At 43.3% G+C, this 19562-nt stretch overlaps 1 protein-coding gene and 1 pseudogene across 1 annotated transcript in view; both read right to left on the minus strand.

Annotated features, from left to right (window-relative positions):
* Positions 1–6255, minus strand: part of Nmu (neuromedin U) — a 29021-nt gene extending 22766 nt beyond the window's left edge. The window contains exons 1-2 of the mRNA XM_060378726.1: positions 5639–6255; positions 747–805 (exon numbers count right to left, since the gene is read on the minus strand). Of these exons, the coding sequence (XP_060234709.1) occupies positions 747–805; positions 5639–5762 (183 nt within the window). The 5' untranslated portion in view covers positions 5763–6255. The remainder of the gene's footprint in view (positions 1–746; positions 806–5638) is intronic.
* A 12299-nt stretch (positions 6256–18554) lies between these two features.
* LOC110557185 (ATP synthase F(0) complex subunit C3, mitochondrial-like) lies at positions 18555–19044 on the minus strand (annotated as a pseudogene).
* Between the last annotated feature and the right edge of the window lie 518 nt (positions 19045–19562).

A 19562-nucleotide genomic window follows, 5' to 3' on the forward strand; every position in this document is an offset into this window, starting at 1 on the left:
AATTTTATTCATTGGCTATTAAGGCTACTACCCCAGTTTTCTTTCCGTTCGTGTTTGCTTTCTATGTCATTTCCGTCCCTCCACACTTCAACCCCTCTCCATGGTATGTGTGGTTCTTGTGTGTGTGGATGGTGGAAGGGGGATACTAGAGATTGAGCTAGGGCCTCACACATGCTAGGCAAGTATTTAAGCACTGAGCTGCATCTTCAGCCCTTAGATGTGACTTTTAGTAGATAATTATTCCTAGATCTTGAACAACTAGAACACAAGTCCAGTCTGGGTACCCATGTCTTTAAGTGCTATATTTTAGAATATTCACATTTACTATAATTACCCTATTTTTACAGCTTGTTCCTGCCTTCTGATTTTTACCATTTACTGTATTATTTCCTTTTATCTCTCTGTCTCTCTTTTAGCATTTCCTGAGATAAGATCTTGTGATACAGATATATACAAATATATATGAATCTATATATCAGCATGACTTAAATTCATTATTTACTTCAGTTTAGTCTCAAACTTACATAAATCCTCCTGTCTCAGTATTTATAATTCTAAATACTAGAATTATAGGTGTTTTTCACCATATCTGGCTCTTTTATTTTAATAAAACGCTCCTAACGACTATGATGTCACAATGTTGGTGCACAGTGTTCCCCAAAGTTCAACTACACTATTTCAGTTTACCATAATAATTTTAAAGAGTGAAGGTTTCAATAATTTTTGCAAGAATAATTTTTTTTTACCTCATTCCACAACTGTAGTTCTTTTTCTTGCTGTAATCTTTGAGGTGATGTTGGCATACCTAAAGAGAAAGTGTTGAATACACATTAATGACAATCCTCCTGCCTCAGTTTCCTGGGTGCTGGGATTACAGGTATAGACCTCTATGCCTGGCTTTAGTGAAGACTGCCAATACACATATATTTTTTCAACTTTTCAGATTCTAGTTGTCATTTTTTTTTTGCTATGAATTACTACCAAGCTAATTCAACTAGATATATCAACATTTGACCTTACATAAAAGTCATAATTATCAAAGAAATCTCAGTAACACAGTATAGATAGTATTCTTAAGAACAAATTACCTATATCGTTACATGAAAACTTATATCTGGATGCTCATAGCAGCTTTATTCAATTTGCCTGAAAGAGGAAATATTCCCACAACATATGCAAAGCTGTGATAAGGACTTCACACACTTTATATCCTTAATCTTCACGCCAGACTTCCCAGACAGGCGTTGTTGTTGTTATTATTGTTATTCCTAATTCATTACAAGAAACCAGAAGCAAGGGAGCTTGCCTACGGCTACCTAAATAAATAGGCAGCAAGAAGCATATAATTAGTTTTGTTTTGGAGACAGGATCACTGTATCTCTGAAACTACCTGCAGATGAGAATCCTCCTGCCTCAGTTTCCGAGTGCTGGAATTACCTCTTTGCCTGGCTTCAGTGAAGACTTCCAAACGTCTCTGACTGACTGTAGATCCTGGCAAGTCCCATCTCCCCTAATGCTAGTACTCTGTACACAATGTTGCCTCAAGTTCCAGCAGGCTTTTGCTATTATTTACGTTATAATAAGAATCACAATTAGCTACATTTTCTGTGTTATTAATCTGATTCTGGTGTGTGTGTGTGTGTGTGTGTGTGTGTGTGTGTGTATGTGTGTGTGTACACAACTGTGCATGCCCTGGGACTTGAACCAAGGACCCTGCACCTACTTTCGTTAACAATGCCACTTTCTGGGGCGGTGAGTTTTAGAGACAACTTAGAAGCACCAGATAAAGAGTTGATTAAATTCAGCACGGGGTGGAATGCTCTTTTACGGAACTCCCTTCCATTGGACCGTTTTCATGGAAAAATCCTTCACCCTCTTCAGTGATGGATTGCTCACCGTACCGCAGACATTTGTGTCAGGCCACAGTTGCCTGATGAGTCACATTCTGGGCTCTTGCTGCTGTGGGAAATGATTAAGCCGTGATTTCAAACCTTCATATAAAGTACCTGGAGATCTTACTGAGTGAGATTATGTTTGACAGGCATGCCTGTGATTTGCTTATCTTTATTCTGTGTGTTTGAGCATTTCTCTGCATGTATGCACTGGGCATATGTGCACTGGGCACATGTCTTGTGTGGCCCAAGGGGGCCAAAAGAGAGCGGCGTCAGAGTCCATAGAACTGGAGTTCCAGACAGTTACAAGATCCCATGTGGGTGCTTGGGAACAGAACCCAGGTCCTCTGCAAGAGCAGCACATACATTTCTGTTTAAACAGTGCAGTTTTACATTCCTAGTCCTTATCCATCCCAGGACAAAGTGAAGTTTCCATCTTGACTGTCCTGCATTAGGGCCAGACTTTCTCACCATGACCAATGGGGGTTGGACTCCTTCCAAACCCCAAGCTCCCATGAGCGACTTGGAAACTGCCATTGTACTTAACAGTTTTATATAGTAAAAACAAAGGGGGGTTGTGCTTCGTGACCCTTTTGCACAGTCTCAGGATAAGAAGGGCACAGAACCCAAAACAGAATGTCTGTCTACAGCTGATAGAAATCCACTAATATCATCTGACCGAAGGGGAACACTGCATTTCTCTTCCTTTTTCTGACCCTCCCAGTAGAGATGAGACAATGTTGCTTTTAAGCCACTTGGTATGTTAGTCTGGTTTCTGCTGGGTAAACTGTAAAGAAAGGAGGTTTATTTAGTTCTGGAAACTGTAAGTCTAAGCTCCAGCCCTTGCTGAGGGCCTGGGGCGGGCAGAGGACTTGCTAGAGCGATGGTGCAATGAGAGAGAAAGCCAGAGGGCAGGGAGGCTCCAATCTCACTCTTGAAACAACCCACTCTCCCAAGGGAACTCCTTTAATCCCTTCTGAGGGCAGTGTCCCCAGTCTCCTACCAATGTCCCACTAACCCCGCGTCTCAAAGTTCATCATGTCTCAGTGTTACCACACTGAGAACCAGGATTTCCAAACACTGAGCTTCGCAGGGCTTGCTCAGTCCGTGCCGCCTTGGATGTGGGCTTTACACAGTACTAGCAGAACTACACAGAACTAGCAGTGCTTGCACTGCTCTCTGTGTTTCCCGAAACAATACCACTTATTTCTTCTGGAGCCTTAAAATGCCAGCTTTTGCTCATTTTTGTCGATTTATTTCTGCTTAAGCACTGTGTCATAGGACAGCCCTGATTATTTTAAAGGTGGCACCAATGCTGTTCTCGCAAACAGAGCTTCCCTGCAGCGTTAGCATGTGAGAAACAGTTACTGCTAACTGAACATTAAGAGTCAGCCACAGAACCAGAGACCTGGGTAGGAAAGACAGGCATCAAGTCAGCCTTGGCTGAGTGATCTCTTATTGACACAGGCATAATCACGTGACGGGCAGAGCCCAAGAGGATGCTCCTCTTTAGAGAAAGTTCCCACTTCCAATATGTTCTCTGAGTCAACTGTTCTCACCCGGGAAGTCTGGCTTGTCCTTATCACCTCACTAACTCCTTGCCCTGTGCACCTTGTCCAATAGCCTTTTTCCTGTATGATAACGATGCTGCATTTATTGACACTTGACTTTTCTGGCTTTATGACGTTTGTGTTGCCATTTTTAGATCTATCTAGCTGTATCTATGTGCTGATTGCCTCCAACTTCTGCTTATGTGTGCCATGCGTGTCCCTGTCTCCGTGCTCAGGAGCCCGGGGACCACTGTAGATGGCACTGGCTTTTCATCCCCCCACATGCCACCTCACTGCATTTTTAAAGAAAGGAATTTATCTTAATGTCTGAAAGGGAATGAAAAACAGAAGGAAAAAAATGCAGTCAGGGAGTTTCTTGAGGGCGAGGGGAGCCTTTTGCTTGAATGATATCAAGGTTATTTATGATGTGCTGGGTCAGCCAGTAGGTTTACTCTTTTGAAAACAGAACTGAAGGCTCATCTGTTTTCTAGGAACCTGTTGTCCACTCAGTTCTCTGAGACGGTCATTTCCCACAGCTGCAGAAGCCTTTGCAAGCACCCTGCACACAGCCTGCATGGGAAGCATAGCTCCTGCCCCTAACAAAACAAAACTGAGAACCACAGCTGTCTGGGCTGGCACCGCCGCTAAGGGCGCTGTGTGTTCTTCCAAAGAGCCCGGGTTCCATTTCCAAAACTTGCATGGTAGCTCTCAAACATCTGTAACTCTAGTCCCAGGGGAGGCCACACCCTCTTCTGGACTCCCAGGTCGCCATGCACACATGGATTGCACAAGCATACACGCAGAAAAAAAAAAAAAAAAAAAAAAAAAAAAAAAAAAAAAAAAACAGCCATATTTGTTAAATAAATACAAATACAAATAAAAACGAATTCTCTGGCTGCGGGTGGTTTATGTGCTACTGCTGGGCTGCTGATCTCTCTGCACGGCATTAGGTAAGTCTGCTTTCTTCCTTAAAAGACACACACACACACACACACACACATACACACAAAGAAAACTATAATGATCTTTTTCCTTAAGAAGGCAAATGAAATTATCACTTTATATTTCCAAAAAAAATATTTAAAAAACAAAAGGCTAATTCAGCTTGCATAAGCCATGGTGAATCACTAATGTAGAATATTAATATGTGATCATATCATTGCCACCTTGCTATCTGGTTTTTCTTTCTTTCAGAGAACAACTTGTGGATCCCGGGAGGATTGAACTCGGGTCTTTGTTGTTGTTGTTGTTTCTGAGACAGGGTTTCTCTGTGTAACAGAACTCTGGCTGTCCTAGACTCACTTTGCAGACCAGGCTGGCTTTGAACTCACAGAGATCTGTCTGCCCTCTGCCTCCCAAATGCTCCAGTAACCCAGCCTCGAACTCAGGTCTTCACGCTTGGCAGTAGGCACTTTTATCAGATGAGCTATCTCACTGCCCCCATCCCCTTGCTTTTCAAATGAGGGATCCCGGTACTCCCGCCACTTGTCAGGAACAAAGATCAAAATAATGAATCGAAGGCAATAGAAACCAGGTAAGGCTGTTTGTCGCTGTCCATCTTCTGAGGGCGAGGCTCCGAAAGCGCCCTGCAGCTGTGATATTTAAGTCCTCAACATTTCTGAAAAATGAGCAGCCTGCTGAAGGACCCTCAGAAGGCAGGAATGAATGACAGTCCCCCCTCCCCACCCCTCACCCCTGGTTACCTGTAACTAAACGTTCTTTACAGAATCAAGGGACACGTTTTGCTCTGTCACTCACCCGGGGACTTCAGACCTCCCTGCCTCATCTTGCTTTTTCCTATGTTTCCCAGGAGCCCAGCGCGGGAAGTCCCTGTGGTCGTCAGATCCCACCTGCCTCGCCAAGTCTACGCGTCCACGACTGGAAACCCAGATAAGCCTTGCATGCTCGCTTCAACTTTTCTGTGAGTAGGGGAGCTCCCTCACCCCGAAAACCAGTACCCCGGCCTCTCCTCCACTCCATAACCCAATAGCCGGCCTCCCAGGAGGCGCAGTGCATCACATCACAATTTTACCTCTCCTTGGGTAGGGGAGCAGCAGACTGCGACGTAAGAGAGAGTGTTTTAATTTGTAATTTTTAAACTCTAAACTCCATAGAGTCTGCAGTGCGCCCCGCACCTTCCCCGGCTGGCTGCTCCTGCAGTCCTGGGCCAGAAGGTGGGTGCCAGAAGCATCTTACCTCTGCAGGCGTTTGCACAGCAGGCGAGCAGCAGCAGCAGCAGCAGGGACAGGGCGTGGGGTGCGGACGAGGCGGCCGCTTGTCCCGCGGACAGCCCTGGGCAGCGACCCTCCGCTCGCGGCATCTCCGAGCGTCTCTGGGCTGGGGTCCAGGGGACCCTGCGCCGTGCTGCACCGGGGTTCTGGGCGTGTTTGGCGCGCCCCTTGCCGAGCTCACCCACCGAAGCGACCGTTTCCGCACCGGCCACCAACTTTTAAATCTGGCGCACACGTGGGCTGGGCTGGCGTGGTCTCCGCGAGAGACCTCGCCGCCCCTGGCTCCCTGGCGTCACCCGGACCCGCTGCCGCCCCCGCGGGACGCGCGCTCCCTGGCCGGGTGTCTGAGTCAGGGCATCACGCAGTTGCTTGGCTCCGAGACGGAGGATGGAATTAAAGCACGGCGGTCCACTCCCACCTGTGGAGGGACTGGAGTGGGAGCCGGAGAGGGCGTCTCGGCCTTCAGAGCCTGAGATCGGGGTGGTCGAGTTTGGTGGAGGCGGCGACCCTCTTCCCTGTGTCGCCTGGAATGCCACACTATGCCTGTCCCATTCGCGCCTGTTCCCGGAGACGCAGCGGTCAGTTTGAAAGGTGGTGAGGAGAGGGCGGGGCTTGGGCACAGTTGTAGAGGTGTAAAAGTGCCCTTGTCTGCCGGACACCGGAGGGGAAGGTGGACTTTTGGCCCTAAAGATGCACCCTCATTTCCTGCGCAGCCTCCCTTCCGCTATCCCACACTCCAGGAACCCGCCTCTTGACAGGACACCGGGGAACACAATTTAATTTCCTTCTGTAGGGGGAAAAAAAAGGAGCGGCTGATCTTATTTGACCTCTTTTTGAAAGGTGAGGCGCTCGGAGGGGAGGACAGGAAGGAAGCACATTGCTGCTCTTCTAAAGGGGCATTTTGGGGTCATGTAGCCACGGACTTCCTCGTGCAACTTCATTTACTATTCATGACCTATCTGCAGTGTAAAACCACCCTTTAAAAAAACCTATTGTAGGGCACGGCGTGAGCAACCTGGTCAACCTAGCCTGAGAAGGAGCCTTTCTACTCTGCCCATAGGTATCTTCCCAAGCTGGGAGTTTCCTGGCACCTGGTGTGAATGCGCGCGCAGCCCGCTATACGCATGAGAGGTTCTTTGAAAGAGTCACCATTTAGCAGAAAGACCTTTCCCTAAAGGTAATTAATCTTTGGCAAAGCATCCCCAAACCATACCCAATGGCTGTGCAGTTCGAAGGGGCATGGGGCTGTGCTACTGGAAATACGGAGAGAAGCAGAAATGAAATGCTGGTGATCAGATTATATATATAATATATATATTACATATAATATAGATTGGCTATTCTTTTTAAGTTAATTCTATACAAGAAACAGGTGAGAAAGGCAGGATTAGAACGGAGTTGATGGAGGAGAACGTGTTTGATTGAAGATGGCTTGTGTTTTGATTTACTCCCAAAGTAGTAATTGGGTTATTGCAAGCGGTTCAACGGATCTAAGTGACCTAAGGATGGGGTAGGAGAGTGGGAGACGGGGAAGGTGTGGCTCATGTCTCCCAGGGGTCTCTGGGAGATCCCAGGTCTCAGCAGCCAGCATGGCGTGGGTTAACCCTGACCACTTGGTGCTGTCTTTATCACCCCCATCAGTGCCAGGACTGCATTACCTGAGCTGGGCTGCTCCGAGTTCTCAAATGCGCCCCTCATGCAAGAGTGTGAGTGTTTGCCGAGGTCTATACCTAGGAATGGAGTTATTGGGTCAAAGGGGATGACCTAGTTAAACTCTTTTGTAAATGGTTTTCAGATGGCTATACCGACTTACCCGCCCACGAAGTTTCCACGGCCGCTAGTCCATGTAAAAATCTCTGCCAGTCGGGCGGCTCTGGCAGTTTACTGGGGATGTACTTTGAAGTTCCTAATTTACCAATGAGACCGGCAGTCTTTGCTAAGTCTGTTGGCCATTATTGTTTCTTCTTCAGAGAACATACAGTGAACGCTGATCTCTTTGGCCTACCCCTTCGAATTTATATTTTTGAAGGTGTGTTTAAGGAAACAGACTCTCGGGTCACATCATTTGGAGATGTGGATATTAAGACAAGGTAGATGGGTGAATAAGGGGCTGTTTTTCCTATTTCCTGGACTTTATTTCCCTAGGAGCAAAGACTGGGAATAAATGACTAAATGGAAGATGATTGTGTGTATCTTTCTTTGTCCAAATACAAAAACAAAACAAAACACCCAAAAAACAAACACCTAACCTCTAGATCTGGATTATATCTCAATTTCTAACACAGAGGTCTGTTTGAACCGTAATAATATGTTGGGTTGGATACTGGCAATCTTTATAATTTAGTGAGAACTAAATTACCTATTTTATATAAAAAATCCAAATTTTGCTGTATGTTGTATTTCTGTCTTCATCGGTCCCTTCTAACTCTGTAGATATTAACCTCTCCCCTTCTGAGGTCACGTCTTCTGCCTTGGAAGGATGTTTGGATGGACTATTCCATAGTGGAAATGACCCCCCAGAGAAAGACTTTCCAGAAGACATCCAAAGCCATTATTTTATACAATGAAGATACCACTTCAAACGAGACTGTCACAAGCAACTAAAGATCATCTGAAGACTGAGTGCACAGTACAGCAGAATGCATAAAAAGGGGAAGAAAAAGGAGAAGGAAAAGAGCAGGGGGCGGTGCTAACGGCCTTAAACACTTGTCAATCAGCACTTGGAAGGTTAAGGTGGAAGAGTTCCAAGTTGAGCCTAGACCATACAGCCAGACCCTGTCCCAGGAAACAGTAAACCAAAGCAAAACAAAACAATGAAAGTATAATAAATACAAGAAAGGGAGGCTTGCAAGCCAAGTAGGTCATTGCTATTTAAGAATTCCCACGGCAGGATAATTAATGTTGTTGAGACAGCAGGGCACAGAATGTGAGAAATACCACATCTTTTGCAAGAGGGAAGCCTTGCTTGCTTTTTGTAATTACTGTTAATAGTCACTTTAAGCATTTTTTTTTTCAGAAATAATAAGCCATGCTATTCAAAGCCCTTCCCCATGGAGGGATGTTCAGTTTCATCCAATGTACACCATAACTCTGATGATGGCGAGTGAAAGGTCCATGTGAAAGTCCAAAGCCACTGTACTGCAGAAGAGACTGGTCTGGGGACTCCTGGAGTGAGCTGGCATTTGTGGGGAGGCGTCTAGTTACAGAATTTTCCACATGGAGGTCAGGGCAGGTTGAGATACAGCAGCGTGAGGTTATCTCAAAGGCATGAAGGCACCTGTAAACATAGCTGGTGGAAGACTTGAGGCAGGAGGATTAGGATTTCAAAGCTACATAGCAAGCTTTGGACTAGCCTAGGAGAAGGAAGGAAGGAAGGAGGGAGGGAAGGAGGGAGGGAAGGAAGGAAGGAAGGAAGGAAGGAAGGAAGGAAGGAGGGAAGGAGGGAAGGAAGGAAGGAAGGGAGGGAGGGAGGAAGGAAGGAAGGAAATACAGGTTTTTAAAGGAGCAAAGGCAGTAGTTGCTGCTGGTTGATTGATGCCCGTGAGGCTAGGTTTTCACGTCATAGATGTTCTAAAAGTAAAGCCATTACAAGAGGCAGCAATGTGTTGCTAATTTTAAATGCCATATTAAAACATTCCAATCCGCTGAAAGCAGCATCTTTCTTTTGTTCCTTAAATTGCAATTAGAATATTAATGCACACCAATAAAAGATTTATTAGATTTTCTTGACACATTTGTGAATCACACTGGACAAACCCGGCAGGTAAACAGATACTTGTAGATTTATGAGGTTTTATAAAAATGGAAGCTAAAATTAAATGATAGCCATAAAAATACAAGAACAGATACAATAAGTTTTCTTATTTATACACAGCACATTGTATAATTATTTTTAAATGCCTAGACTGACTTTTAATCCACCTAAAATAAATGAGAATGTCTCTGTATTTCCTAAACATGTCTGTTACTTATGAAAATAACTGAATTCCTTATGTAGATTGTCCAGATCAAAACTGAATTGTGTTTTAGCCAAAAGCAATTGAAAAGAGGGAAAAATGGGTGTAATTTGACATCTTTAAAAAGTTAAAATAATCAAGAGACCTGGAATGAATCTCTAAACATAGAAACAAGTGACGTTTAGAGGATGTTCTAAGAGGGGGTCCCTACTCATTTAATCTCGTGTGTTTCCATTTTAGCTCTGCTTTTTAAAGCTGTAAGCAGTACAGTGTGTGTGTGTGTTTCCATACATGCTCTAAGTTAAATAATAGTTGCTATTATTTTAAGATGTTTGTGTTCTAATAAAGATAATATTAGCCAATTTTGAGTAGTTTAGTCTTTTTTCATCTATAATCAAATTCTTCTTTGTCAAAAATAAATCTGTGCGTATCTATAATCCCCCAAATTCTGAAGGTTAAGGCAGAAAATCACAAGTTCAATGCCAGCTTGGGCTTTATGGTGAGTCTGAGCCTAGCCTGGGCCTTTTTCTGTTTTTACCCAGTAGTATGATTTCTGATGGATGCCAATTTCAATGTTATGTAACTTAAACGTTTGTGTACAAAATGGTATGAGCAACACCCCTCCAGCTCACTGCATCAGGTCCCGCCCGCAGGTTCCTGCCCTGTCTCAGTTCCTGCCCTGACTTCCCTCAATGATCAGCTGTGACTGAGATATATAAACCAAATAAAGCCTTTCCTTTCCAAGTTGCCTTTGGACATGGTCTTTATCACAGCATTAAAATCCAACTAAAAAAATAATGCTGTCATGTCAGGAAGGGCTAGGTGGGAAGAGCATTTTCTTGATTTTTATTATTAGTGAGAGAATAAAAATATCGGAGGGAAGAAAGGTGACAGGAAGCAATTCAAGCTGATTTTAAAGGCCAGCAAGTCCTGCGGGGGCTGTTGAATCAACAGATGAGTGTACAGATGAATGGCAGATGTCGGAACTGCAGAGGTTGCCTGCCCGGAAGCCTGGGTAGTTAAAGAGGTGACTGTCACGCCTGTGTTCTCAGCCTCCTCTAAGAAGTAAACATCTTTCTATGTTTTCCTTTTCCTTTTCTCTTTCATTATTTTAGGGGTACAGGTAGGAATTAAGGAGCAGAGGACCTCACTTGCTGGGCCCTCTTCGAGTGAGCTGTATCCCTAGCCTTTAAAAAAAATTTTGTTTGGTTTTAAGACAGGTTAGCCTTGAACTCCTTGAGGCCCTGGGCAGGCCTCACATTTGCAATTCTGAAACCCTCACCTCTTGAATTATTCTGTGTGTGGGTGGGTGTTTGAGACAAGGTCTCTTTATGTCCCCTGGTTGTCCTGTAACTCACCCTCTAGACCAGGCAGGCCTGTCATTCCAGGACCACCTCACCAGGATGACTTTGCCCACAGAGGGCTAGGCCCTCCCACTTCCATCATCGATTAGGAAAATGCCTCGACTTACACGTCTTAATTTTATGGAAATACTTTCTCAGTTGAGGGTCCCTCTCCCCAGATTACCCTAGCTTGAGTCAGGTTGCCAAAAACTAACCAACACAACCTCTCATAGACATCTTCAGAGAACTGTGCTAACAGAGAATGGGGAGAGCGACCAAGGTAGAGGGCAGGCCGCCTTCTCAGTGACATCATGCTTCTCCGATCCGATAGTACAAGGCGCCCTCCTTCCACTCTGCAGTTCCTGTCTTCCTTGCATTGCTTTCTTTGCTCTCCTGAAGATTTACTATCACCTGGTACATGATCATATGTATTCATGAATGTGTGTGTTTGTAAATGCATATATTTGATGTAAATGAATAAGGAAAATAACTGGATTTATGATTTTTTTTATTTCATGCAGCCTTTAAGCACACACACACACACACACACACACACACACACACACACAGAGAACACCATAAAAACAAGATGCTTCCTTGCATTGTGAGGGAATGAGAAGCAAGCCATTGCTCACCAGCCTCCTGGGTTCCACTTCTACTGTGTTCTAGTCCATCTGGGAGGCTTGGAACTGATAAAGGAAAGTGCTACTAATACATGATAAAGAATAAAAACAAGCAAAAAGCCTTTGTTAGGAGCTGGAGCCTTTAACCAAGAGAGCAGTTTTGGAGGCACTTCCTGCGTTCTTGTGGGGCTATGGTGAAGCTGGCTCTTTCTTCCCTGTGCCTATCACAAGCGAGGACAGTGCTGGTTACATGGCAGGAAGATTTCTTGGAATGATGCCAAGTAACAATGAGAGGCAATAGTGGGGGAGGGGACAAAGAGAAAGAGAGGACGGGAGGGAAGGGAAGGAATGAAAAGGGGAGAACAAGTGGCAGAAAGAATAGAGGAAGGGAGGAAGAAGCAGGAGAGAGAAGAAGGATGCTCCAGCCATTTCTGAAGCTAACTCCATCTTTTTGCCCCTTGGCTTTGGACAAATAAAAACTGCCATTCTGGAATGCAGATATAGTTTGGTTGGTAGACTGCCTACCTATGATGCACAAAGTCAAGGGTTTGATCCCTGGCACCACACAAACCAGGCATGGTTGGTTGGTGGCAAACCTGTAATCTGAGCACTCAGGAGGCTGAAGCAGGAGACCCAGAAGTTCATCCTGAGCTGTAAAAGGTCACCGTTGGCTACACAACAAGTTCTAAGCCAGTTTGGGCTACTTAAGGACATGTCTCAAAAAACAAAAACCTGCCATTTTTTTTCTTCTGAGATCTGACGTCCTCAACAGTGACACTCAATACACATGGAGAGTTTAGGATGCAGCTGATAAGTGAACAGAAGAGACTGATTTGAAAACAGCTAGTTTCACTGCCGTTTGAATTGTTCTGTGATAAGGAGTGGAAATATATAGAAGTAGAATGATCCTGGGAAAGAGATTGTGTTGTCCTCTGTGACACTCTTTAAGTCCTGTGTCGTCAGAAAGAAGGGGTGGAGGTCACCATCACAGTGGCCTTTAAGCAGCTAGGGCTCTCAATGCGTACATGACCCACACTCTCAGAAACTGATTTGATTGACTGAGGCTTGATCGAGACGACCTTATGTCATCCTGGCCGGCCTTGAACTCTAGCTCAAATGATCCTCCTGCTGAAATCCTCCTCCTTCTCCAGTAGCTGAAACTGCCTGGCTTAACATTGTTTTCTTTTTCTCTTGTGGTGCTGGGTAGGTCCAGTGTCTCCCTAAGGCTAGGCTGGAGTGCTTACCTCTTAGTTTTATCTGTATCATCTTATTTACTTTCTGTTTTAAAGACAGAGACTCATTGCTTCTGCTCCCCAAGCGCTGGGATTATAGTGATGTGCCAGCACATCTGGCTTATTTAATTTTAATATTGCTGTAGGTTCACACCCCGCTTAGTTTCCCCCAATTGCCTTAGTTACAGCTTCTCTTGCTGTAATGAGACACCATGACCAAAAGCAACTTGGGGTAGAAAGACTTTTTTTCACTCACACTTCCATATAAATGTTCATCATCAAAAGCAGCAAGGGCAGAAGCTGAAAGAGGGCAGGAACCTGGAGGCAGGAGCTGATGCAGAGGCCATGAAGGAGAGCTGCTTACTGGTTTGCTCATCACGGCTTGCTCAGCCCGCTTTCTAATAAAACTCAGGACCACCAGCCCAGGGATGGCAACACCCACAATGGCCTGAACCCTCCCACATGGCTGGATCTTATGGAGGCATTTTCTCAAACGAGGCTCCCATTTTCAAATAACTAACTTGTGTCAACTTGACATAGAACTAGCCAGGGTATCAATGAAACATCTTTTTTGTTTTATTATTGAGAGACAATCTTAAATAGCTCTACTACAATACCAAAACTAGGAAATAGGTATATTGGTACAAATCATACAGCTTACTCAGCTGTTAAACATATATTACATACCGTCTGTGTCCCTGTGTGCACCTTTCGTTTTCATCAAACATATATGTTCTTATAACCTCTTTTCTCTCTTAACATGTGTGTGCATTAACCCTTTCGAAGTAGACATTTCAAGGCCTTTTAGTGATTTTACTAAAGTGTGAACCCTTCACCATGATCTTGGTTGAGAATACCTTCACACTCCCATTCTGAAAACAACACCCATTCCCACTCCCGACCCTGGCGAATAACAATCTATTTCTCATCTCCATGCATTTGCCTTTTCTGAATATTTTACACAAATGACACTGTGCAGTACATTTTTTCAAAATCAGGCTTCCTTCACATTTCCTGACATTTTTTTTTGTGGCTCATTTCTGTGTGGCATCAATCTGGATTTCATTCCTTCTTACGGCTCAGTAATAACTCATCATATGCACAGCCCATACTTTGCTTATCCATTCATCTGTTGATGAATATTTTAGTTGTTCTTTTTTAGTGACTGCAAATGACACCTCTATGAACATTTGTATGTAGAACTTTGAGCATATGTTTTTACTTTCCCGATGGATGACTAGGAAATCAATTACTGGGACATAAGGTAAGCTTATGCGGCTTTAGGAGAAACTGTCACACCATTTCCCAGAGTGACTACATCATTTTACATTCAGTAGTGCATGACGGTTCTGATTTTGCCATTCCTCACTAACATTTGTTATTGTATTTTTTTAATCACAGCCATTCTAATGAGGATATACAAGAATGCTCTTCAGATCCATCTATGTTGCGTATATATTGGTATTTCATTCTTACATATTTTCATTATTATTCAATTATATGAATATTTAACTTTGAAAAGAAACCCCTCATTTTCTATCCATGAGCACTTGAGTGCCTTTCCACTATAAGGGAAATATTATAAACATTATTTTACACACATTTTTGTGAAAATATATTTTTTTGAGGATTTTTTTTGCAAGTGAAATTGCTAGATGACAGTAGATATGCATTTGGTGCTGTAAGAAGCTGAAAAATCAGCCAGGCGCAGTGGCACAGGGCTGTAATCTCAGCACTCTGGGAGGTAGAGGCAGGCCGATTTCTGTGAGTATGAGGCTGGCCTGGTCGACAAAGCAAGTCTAGGACAGCTAAGGCTACGCAGAGAAACCCTGCCTTGAAGAGCAAAAAAAAAGCTGAAAAATCATTGTTGTTTTGTACTTCCAGTAAAAAAGCACAGGAATTCTAAGTGCCTATATCCTTAGGAGCTTTTGGCATTAATCCTTTTAATTTATAGTATTCTAATATTATTGCTCTTTTAAAAATAGCATTATATACACATTTTTTCTACATACCCTTAGTATTTAGGAATAATGCTCAATTTTGTACAGGTTAAATCCAGTGGAGGACTAGATTAGGGTTGAGGCTGTGCTCAGTGAAACAAGAATCTACGAGTGAATGGTTGTGTTGCTAACAGATGGGTGCCTGGGGGTCCATTCAACCTTCCTCTCTAATTCTCTAATTCTGTGTTTGAAATATTCATAATAAATAAAAGTTGAAAATCCACACACACATAGTTTTTAAATAAAGAACCAAGTAAACTGCTAAGCTAGCCTTAATGTTCCATTGTGAGGCACATTGCTTCAGAACACAAGTAGGTAATAACACAACTTAGCCTTAAAACTAGTCTTGTTGGAGAGAATATTGTTGATACATTCAGTAATGTCATGTGATCTGATTTTTTTTTTTTTTTTTTTTTTTTTTTAGGGAGGTCTGAAAAGCAAGGACATGCTGTCATTTAGAGATTTTTTTTTTTTTTTAAATCTGACTAATAATGAAGACACCGGCTCCTGGGAGACCCACTGTACCAGCTGCTTCATTTTTCTGTAGGAGAACATAAGGAGGCAAAGTAGTATTCACAAGTCACTCCACTGTTTTCCCTCTCTGAGTGCTTTGGTATCCCAGGAGCATGGACCGGTTCTCAAAAGCACTGGAATCGGCCATTTAGTTTTTGGCATTGTTGTCAGTACCTTAAGGAGACTGTTCCAGGCCACAGACAGAGAAACAGTTTCTTGGGGGATGAACTTGTGTTGAGGCTTTTTAAAATTAGTATTAGCGATATCCCACTTGCCAAGCTTCAGCCTCCTCGTCTATGATCACTGCTCATCTAAAATATGGCAATCAGGACACTGGCTAGACCAGTGACCCAGGAGAGCGGACCACCCTCATTCTGATGAGGTCAGAAAATAGCTCGTCCTAAATGTCATTTCTAAAATTGTGCTTCCCCTTTCGGGCCAGAGGGGGAAAAAAGGCTCCTACTGCCTGCCCATGGCTTTAGCAGCAGATTTCGCTTCCAAGTGCACCAAGTCCCCATCTAAAACTCGCAAAGATACCAAGTGGATAATATCAAATTTGATTAATGACTTCATTCTGTCAGCTTCTTCTCTGTGGTTATGTGATTTCCTGAGAGTCATTTTAATTCTCTTAAATCGTGGATAGGACTGAAGTGTTCCCTCAGACATTGCTAATTGCGAAATCTTGCAATCCATTTTTTTTTATTCACTTTTGAATCTTATACACCAAAAAAAGGACACAATCCAGGAACATGGCTCCAGACACTCCCCCAGTCCTATATCTCCCCAAAGCAAAGAACTATTAAACATCAGAAAATTGTTCTCTGGTGAATTATATTAAAAACTGGATCAATAGAACAGCTATTTTTACAGTTATTTCTGTCTATACAGGCACACAAGTACATTTACATTTATAGTTTATAAAAGTACATTTATACAGTGCAATACTACTCAGCTACTAAAAACAAGAAAAATCATGAAATTTGCAGGCAAATGGATGGAACGAGGAAAGATCATCTTGAGTGAGGTAACCCACAAGCAAAAAGACCCACATGGTATATAATTCCTTATAAGTGGATATTAGATATATAATATAGGATAACCATACTAAAAGAAGCGAAATAACAAGGAAGACTCTAGGGAGTCTTCAATTCTCATTCAGAAGGGCAAACAGAATAGACACTGGAGTGGTTGGAGAGACAGAAGAGGAAGGAAGCCTACCATAGATGTCCTCTGAAAGACTCCACCAACCAGGGGATTGAAGCAGATGCTGAGACTCACAACCAAACTTCGGGCAGAATACAGGGAGTCTTATAGAAAAGTAGGGGGATGAAAGGACTTGGGGGTGGGGTGGGAGATAGGAGCTCCACAAGGAGATCAACAAAGCCAACACATCTGGACCAAGGGAGGCCTGCAGAGACTGATGCGCCAACCAAGGACCATGCATAGAGAGGACCTAGACCCCCTGCTCAGATGTAGCCAATAGGCAGCTCAGTCTCCATGTGGGTCACCTAGTAAGGGAGTAGGGGCAGTCTCTGACATAGACTCTGTTGCTTGCTCATTGATCACTTCCCCCTGGGTGGGCAGCCTTGCCAGGCTTCAGAGAAAGAGGATGCAGGCAGTCCTGATGAGACTTGCTGTGTCGGGGTCAGTTACTAGGGGAGGAGGGCTCCCCATTTCTGAGGACTAGGAGAAGAGGATGCAGGGGAGAGGGAGGAAGGGTGGAACTGGGAGGAGATTACGATCGGGATATAAAGTGAATAAATTATTAAAAATTAAAAAGTTTGTCTCATGAATGAACTTTGTGCACATTTATGTATTTTAAATGTCTTTGCTTAGGCAATCCATCATCCAAAAATATTTACTATATCCCCTTAATCTTCTAGATTAGAGGAAGGTCTAGGCCAAGCCTCCTCATATTTTACCTGAATATTTGGATATGTCATACCCAAGGCAAGGCTAAACTGAGTAAATCTACAAAGTTTCGGTTTCAGAGATGACAGTATTTGAGACAACAAAGCAAATTGATTATGATCATTTTTTTTTAATTTGGATTATTCTTGGAACAGTACATTTTAAACATCAGATCACCCGTTCAGACGGTGTTCACTCTTTGAGAGTCACAGAAGGTTAGTACACGGACAAAACAAATGGCCTCTGAGAAACCATTTCCATAGCTGGGAAGGGCAATTAGTCTTCAGGCGAGCTCTGCCCTGTGTGACCCAAGCCTGAGTTATATAAAGATAATGGTAATAAAGTTCACAGACCTGCACCTGCAGTTTTGAAATCGGAAAAGCTCTCACCTAGCTTTCATAACTCATCTGGCAGTGAAACTTGACGTGACCTGAATTCTGGTGGCAGGGCACAGCCTGAAATGTAAAGACGGTTCACGGCTTCTGCTTCTGCCAGTAGCTGTGAATTTTCACATAACAGCTGTGTAAATCTTAGTGTGGCCACTACAGGTGTCTTCCCTAGACCAAACAGGGGCCGTTGTTACATTGTTAATGTTTGGTATTAATTATAGGATATATATATCATATGTATGTATATAAATTCTGAATTCTGAAACATACCTGACACAAGAGCTTTGAGCAAGAAACTCACAGACCCAAAGAAGATGAATTTTAATAAAAACGAAAATGAGGGGCTGGATAGATAGCTCAGCGGTTAGAACACTTGCTGCTTTTCCAGAGGATCTGGTTTAGTTCCCAGCACCTACATGGTTGCTCACAACCGTCTATAACTCCCTCTACTGTTCAGAACAGGTGGTTTACATGTGGTACATGGGCATGCAAAGCACTAATGCAGACATAAATCTTAAAATGGAAAAAACTAATAATTATGGCAAACCTTGCTTTCTACACTTGGATCTCATCCATATGATTTGAGTATAGATTAAAATTTATCTTACTACATTTGCTATTATGACATAAACACTTCCTAATTTCTCTGGATATTTTTGCCCTGGTTATTTATTTAAAGAGAAGGGGTGACAAAAACAAGTCCTTTAGTTATTTGTACACATGACCTCAAACTACTTTTACCTTCCTTATTAGGTCATTAATTTAAACCAGAATTTAAATAACACCAGTGGCTATGTGTGTCTGTATGTATGTGAGAGAGATTTTCTTGAGTCTTTTTCCTTTTAAATTTTTTATCTTTAATGAATGATTTTGGAAATAAGGTACATTTCCAAGACACCAGCACTGCTGTTTTTGGAGTCACAGCAAGATACACAGAATTACATCCGTAATTACTATGAATGCCAACATTTCAGGCAGTAATTTCTGCCACGTGGCAAACAAGACCAAGAAAGCAACCATCAAACAAAAGAGACCCATAGCTTCAGACCAGGCAAATCCCAGGGTGGCATACGAGAACAGCTGCTGCTTCAGTGAAGGGCTTCTGGAACAACCAATGATAAGACTGCCAAAGACTGTCCCAACGCCAGCGCCAGAACCAGCAACTCCTGCTGTTGCGGCACGCCAATGAAGCCCGCAGCAGATTCAATCAGCGGTAATCTCTGCTGATTACGCTGGTCTGAAACTCCCCTTCAGATCAGCTGACACGCACCATGCTGGGCTCCATTAGACACTGGAGAGCCCTCTCCAGTCCTAGCTGCTGTGTCAAGAAAGCACTGATGCAGAAATTGGTCTGTATGCAACTCTGGATCCGGCTCGGATCAGAGTGGGATTGCAGGCAAACATCTTTCCTCCTGGCTGCACGTGCGGCGTGGGTCTAAGAGACAAGTGACGTGGGCTCCTCTCCTGCTTCCGTTGTCTGAGGCGGCAGCAGCAGCGGCAGGCAGGGGTCAAAGCAGCGGGGACTGAGTGTTTCTTAAATGTAGATTATCTTTAGTGGCTTTTATTTTAAAAAGGACGCCATACATGTTGTTCAGTTGTATTAATAGAACCAGATCATTATAATATTTAAGGGGCTTGGAGACCAGTGTTTTCAAACAGGATTCTAGACTATTAAGAAAATGACAGTGTTATATTCTCATAAAAGCATAAAATGTCTTTCTTTGTCTCAAAAAAAAAAAATGTAGGTGATCAGCGGCACACATTCCCGCAAGCTCTGTTCGCTTGTCAGACAACTTAAAAACTCTGACTACGATATAAATGTAATACCAATCGCTTTCTAAATAAGCAGTTCTCAGCCGTCTTCTGCCCCCAAACACTTAAGGCAGACAGTATGATTTTTCTAGTAGTTATGATGTACAAAT

The sequence above is a fragment of the Meriones unguiculatus genome, chromosome 3, assembly GCF_030254825.1.
Source record: "Meriones unguiculatus strain TT.TT164.6M chromosome 3, Bangor_MerUng_6.1, whole genome shotgun sequence".
In the NCBI taxonomy this organism is placed as follows: domain Eukaryota; kingdom Metazoa; phylum Chordata; class Mammalia; order Rodentia; family Muridae; genus Meriones; species Meriones unguiculatus.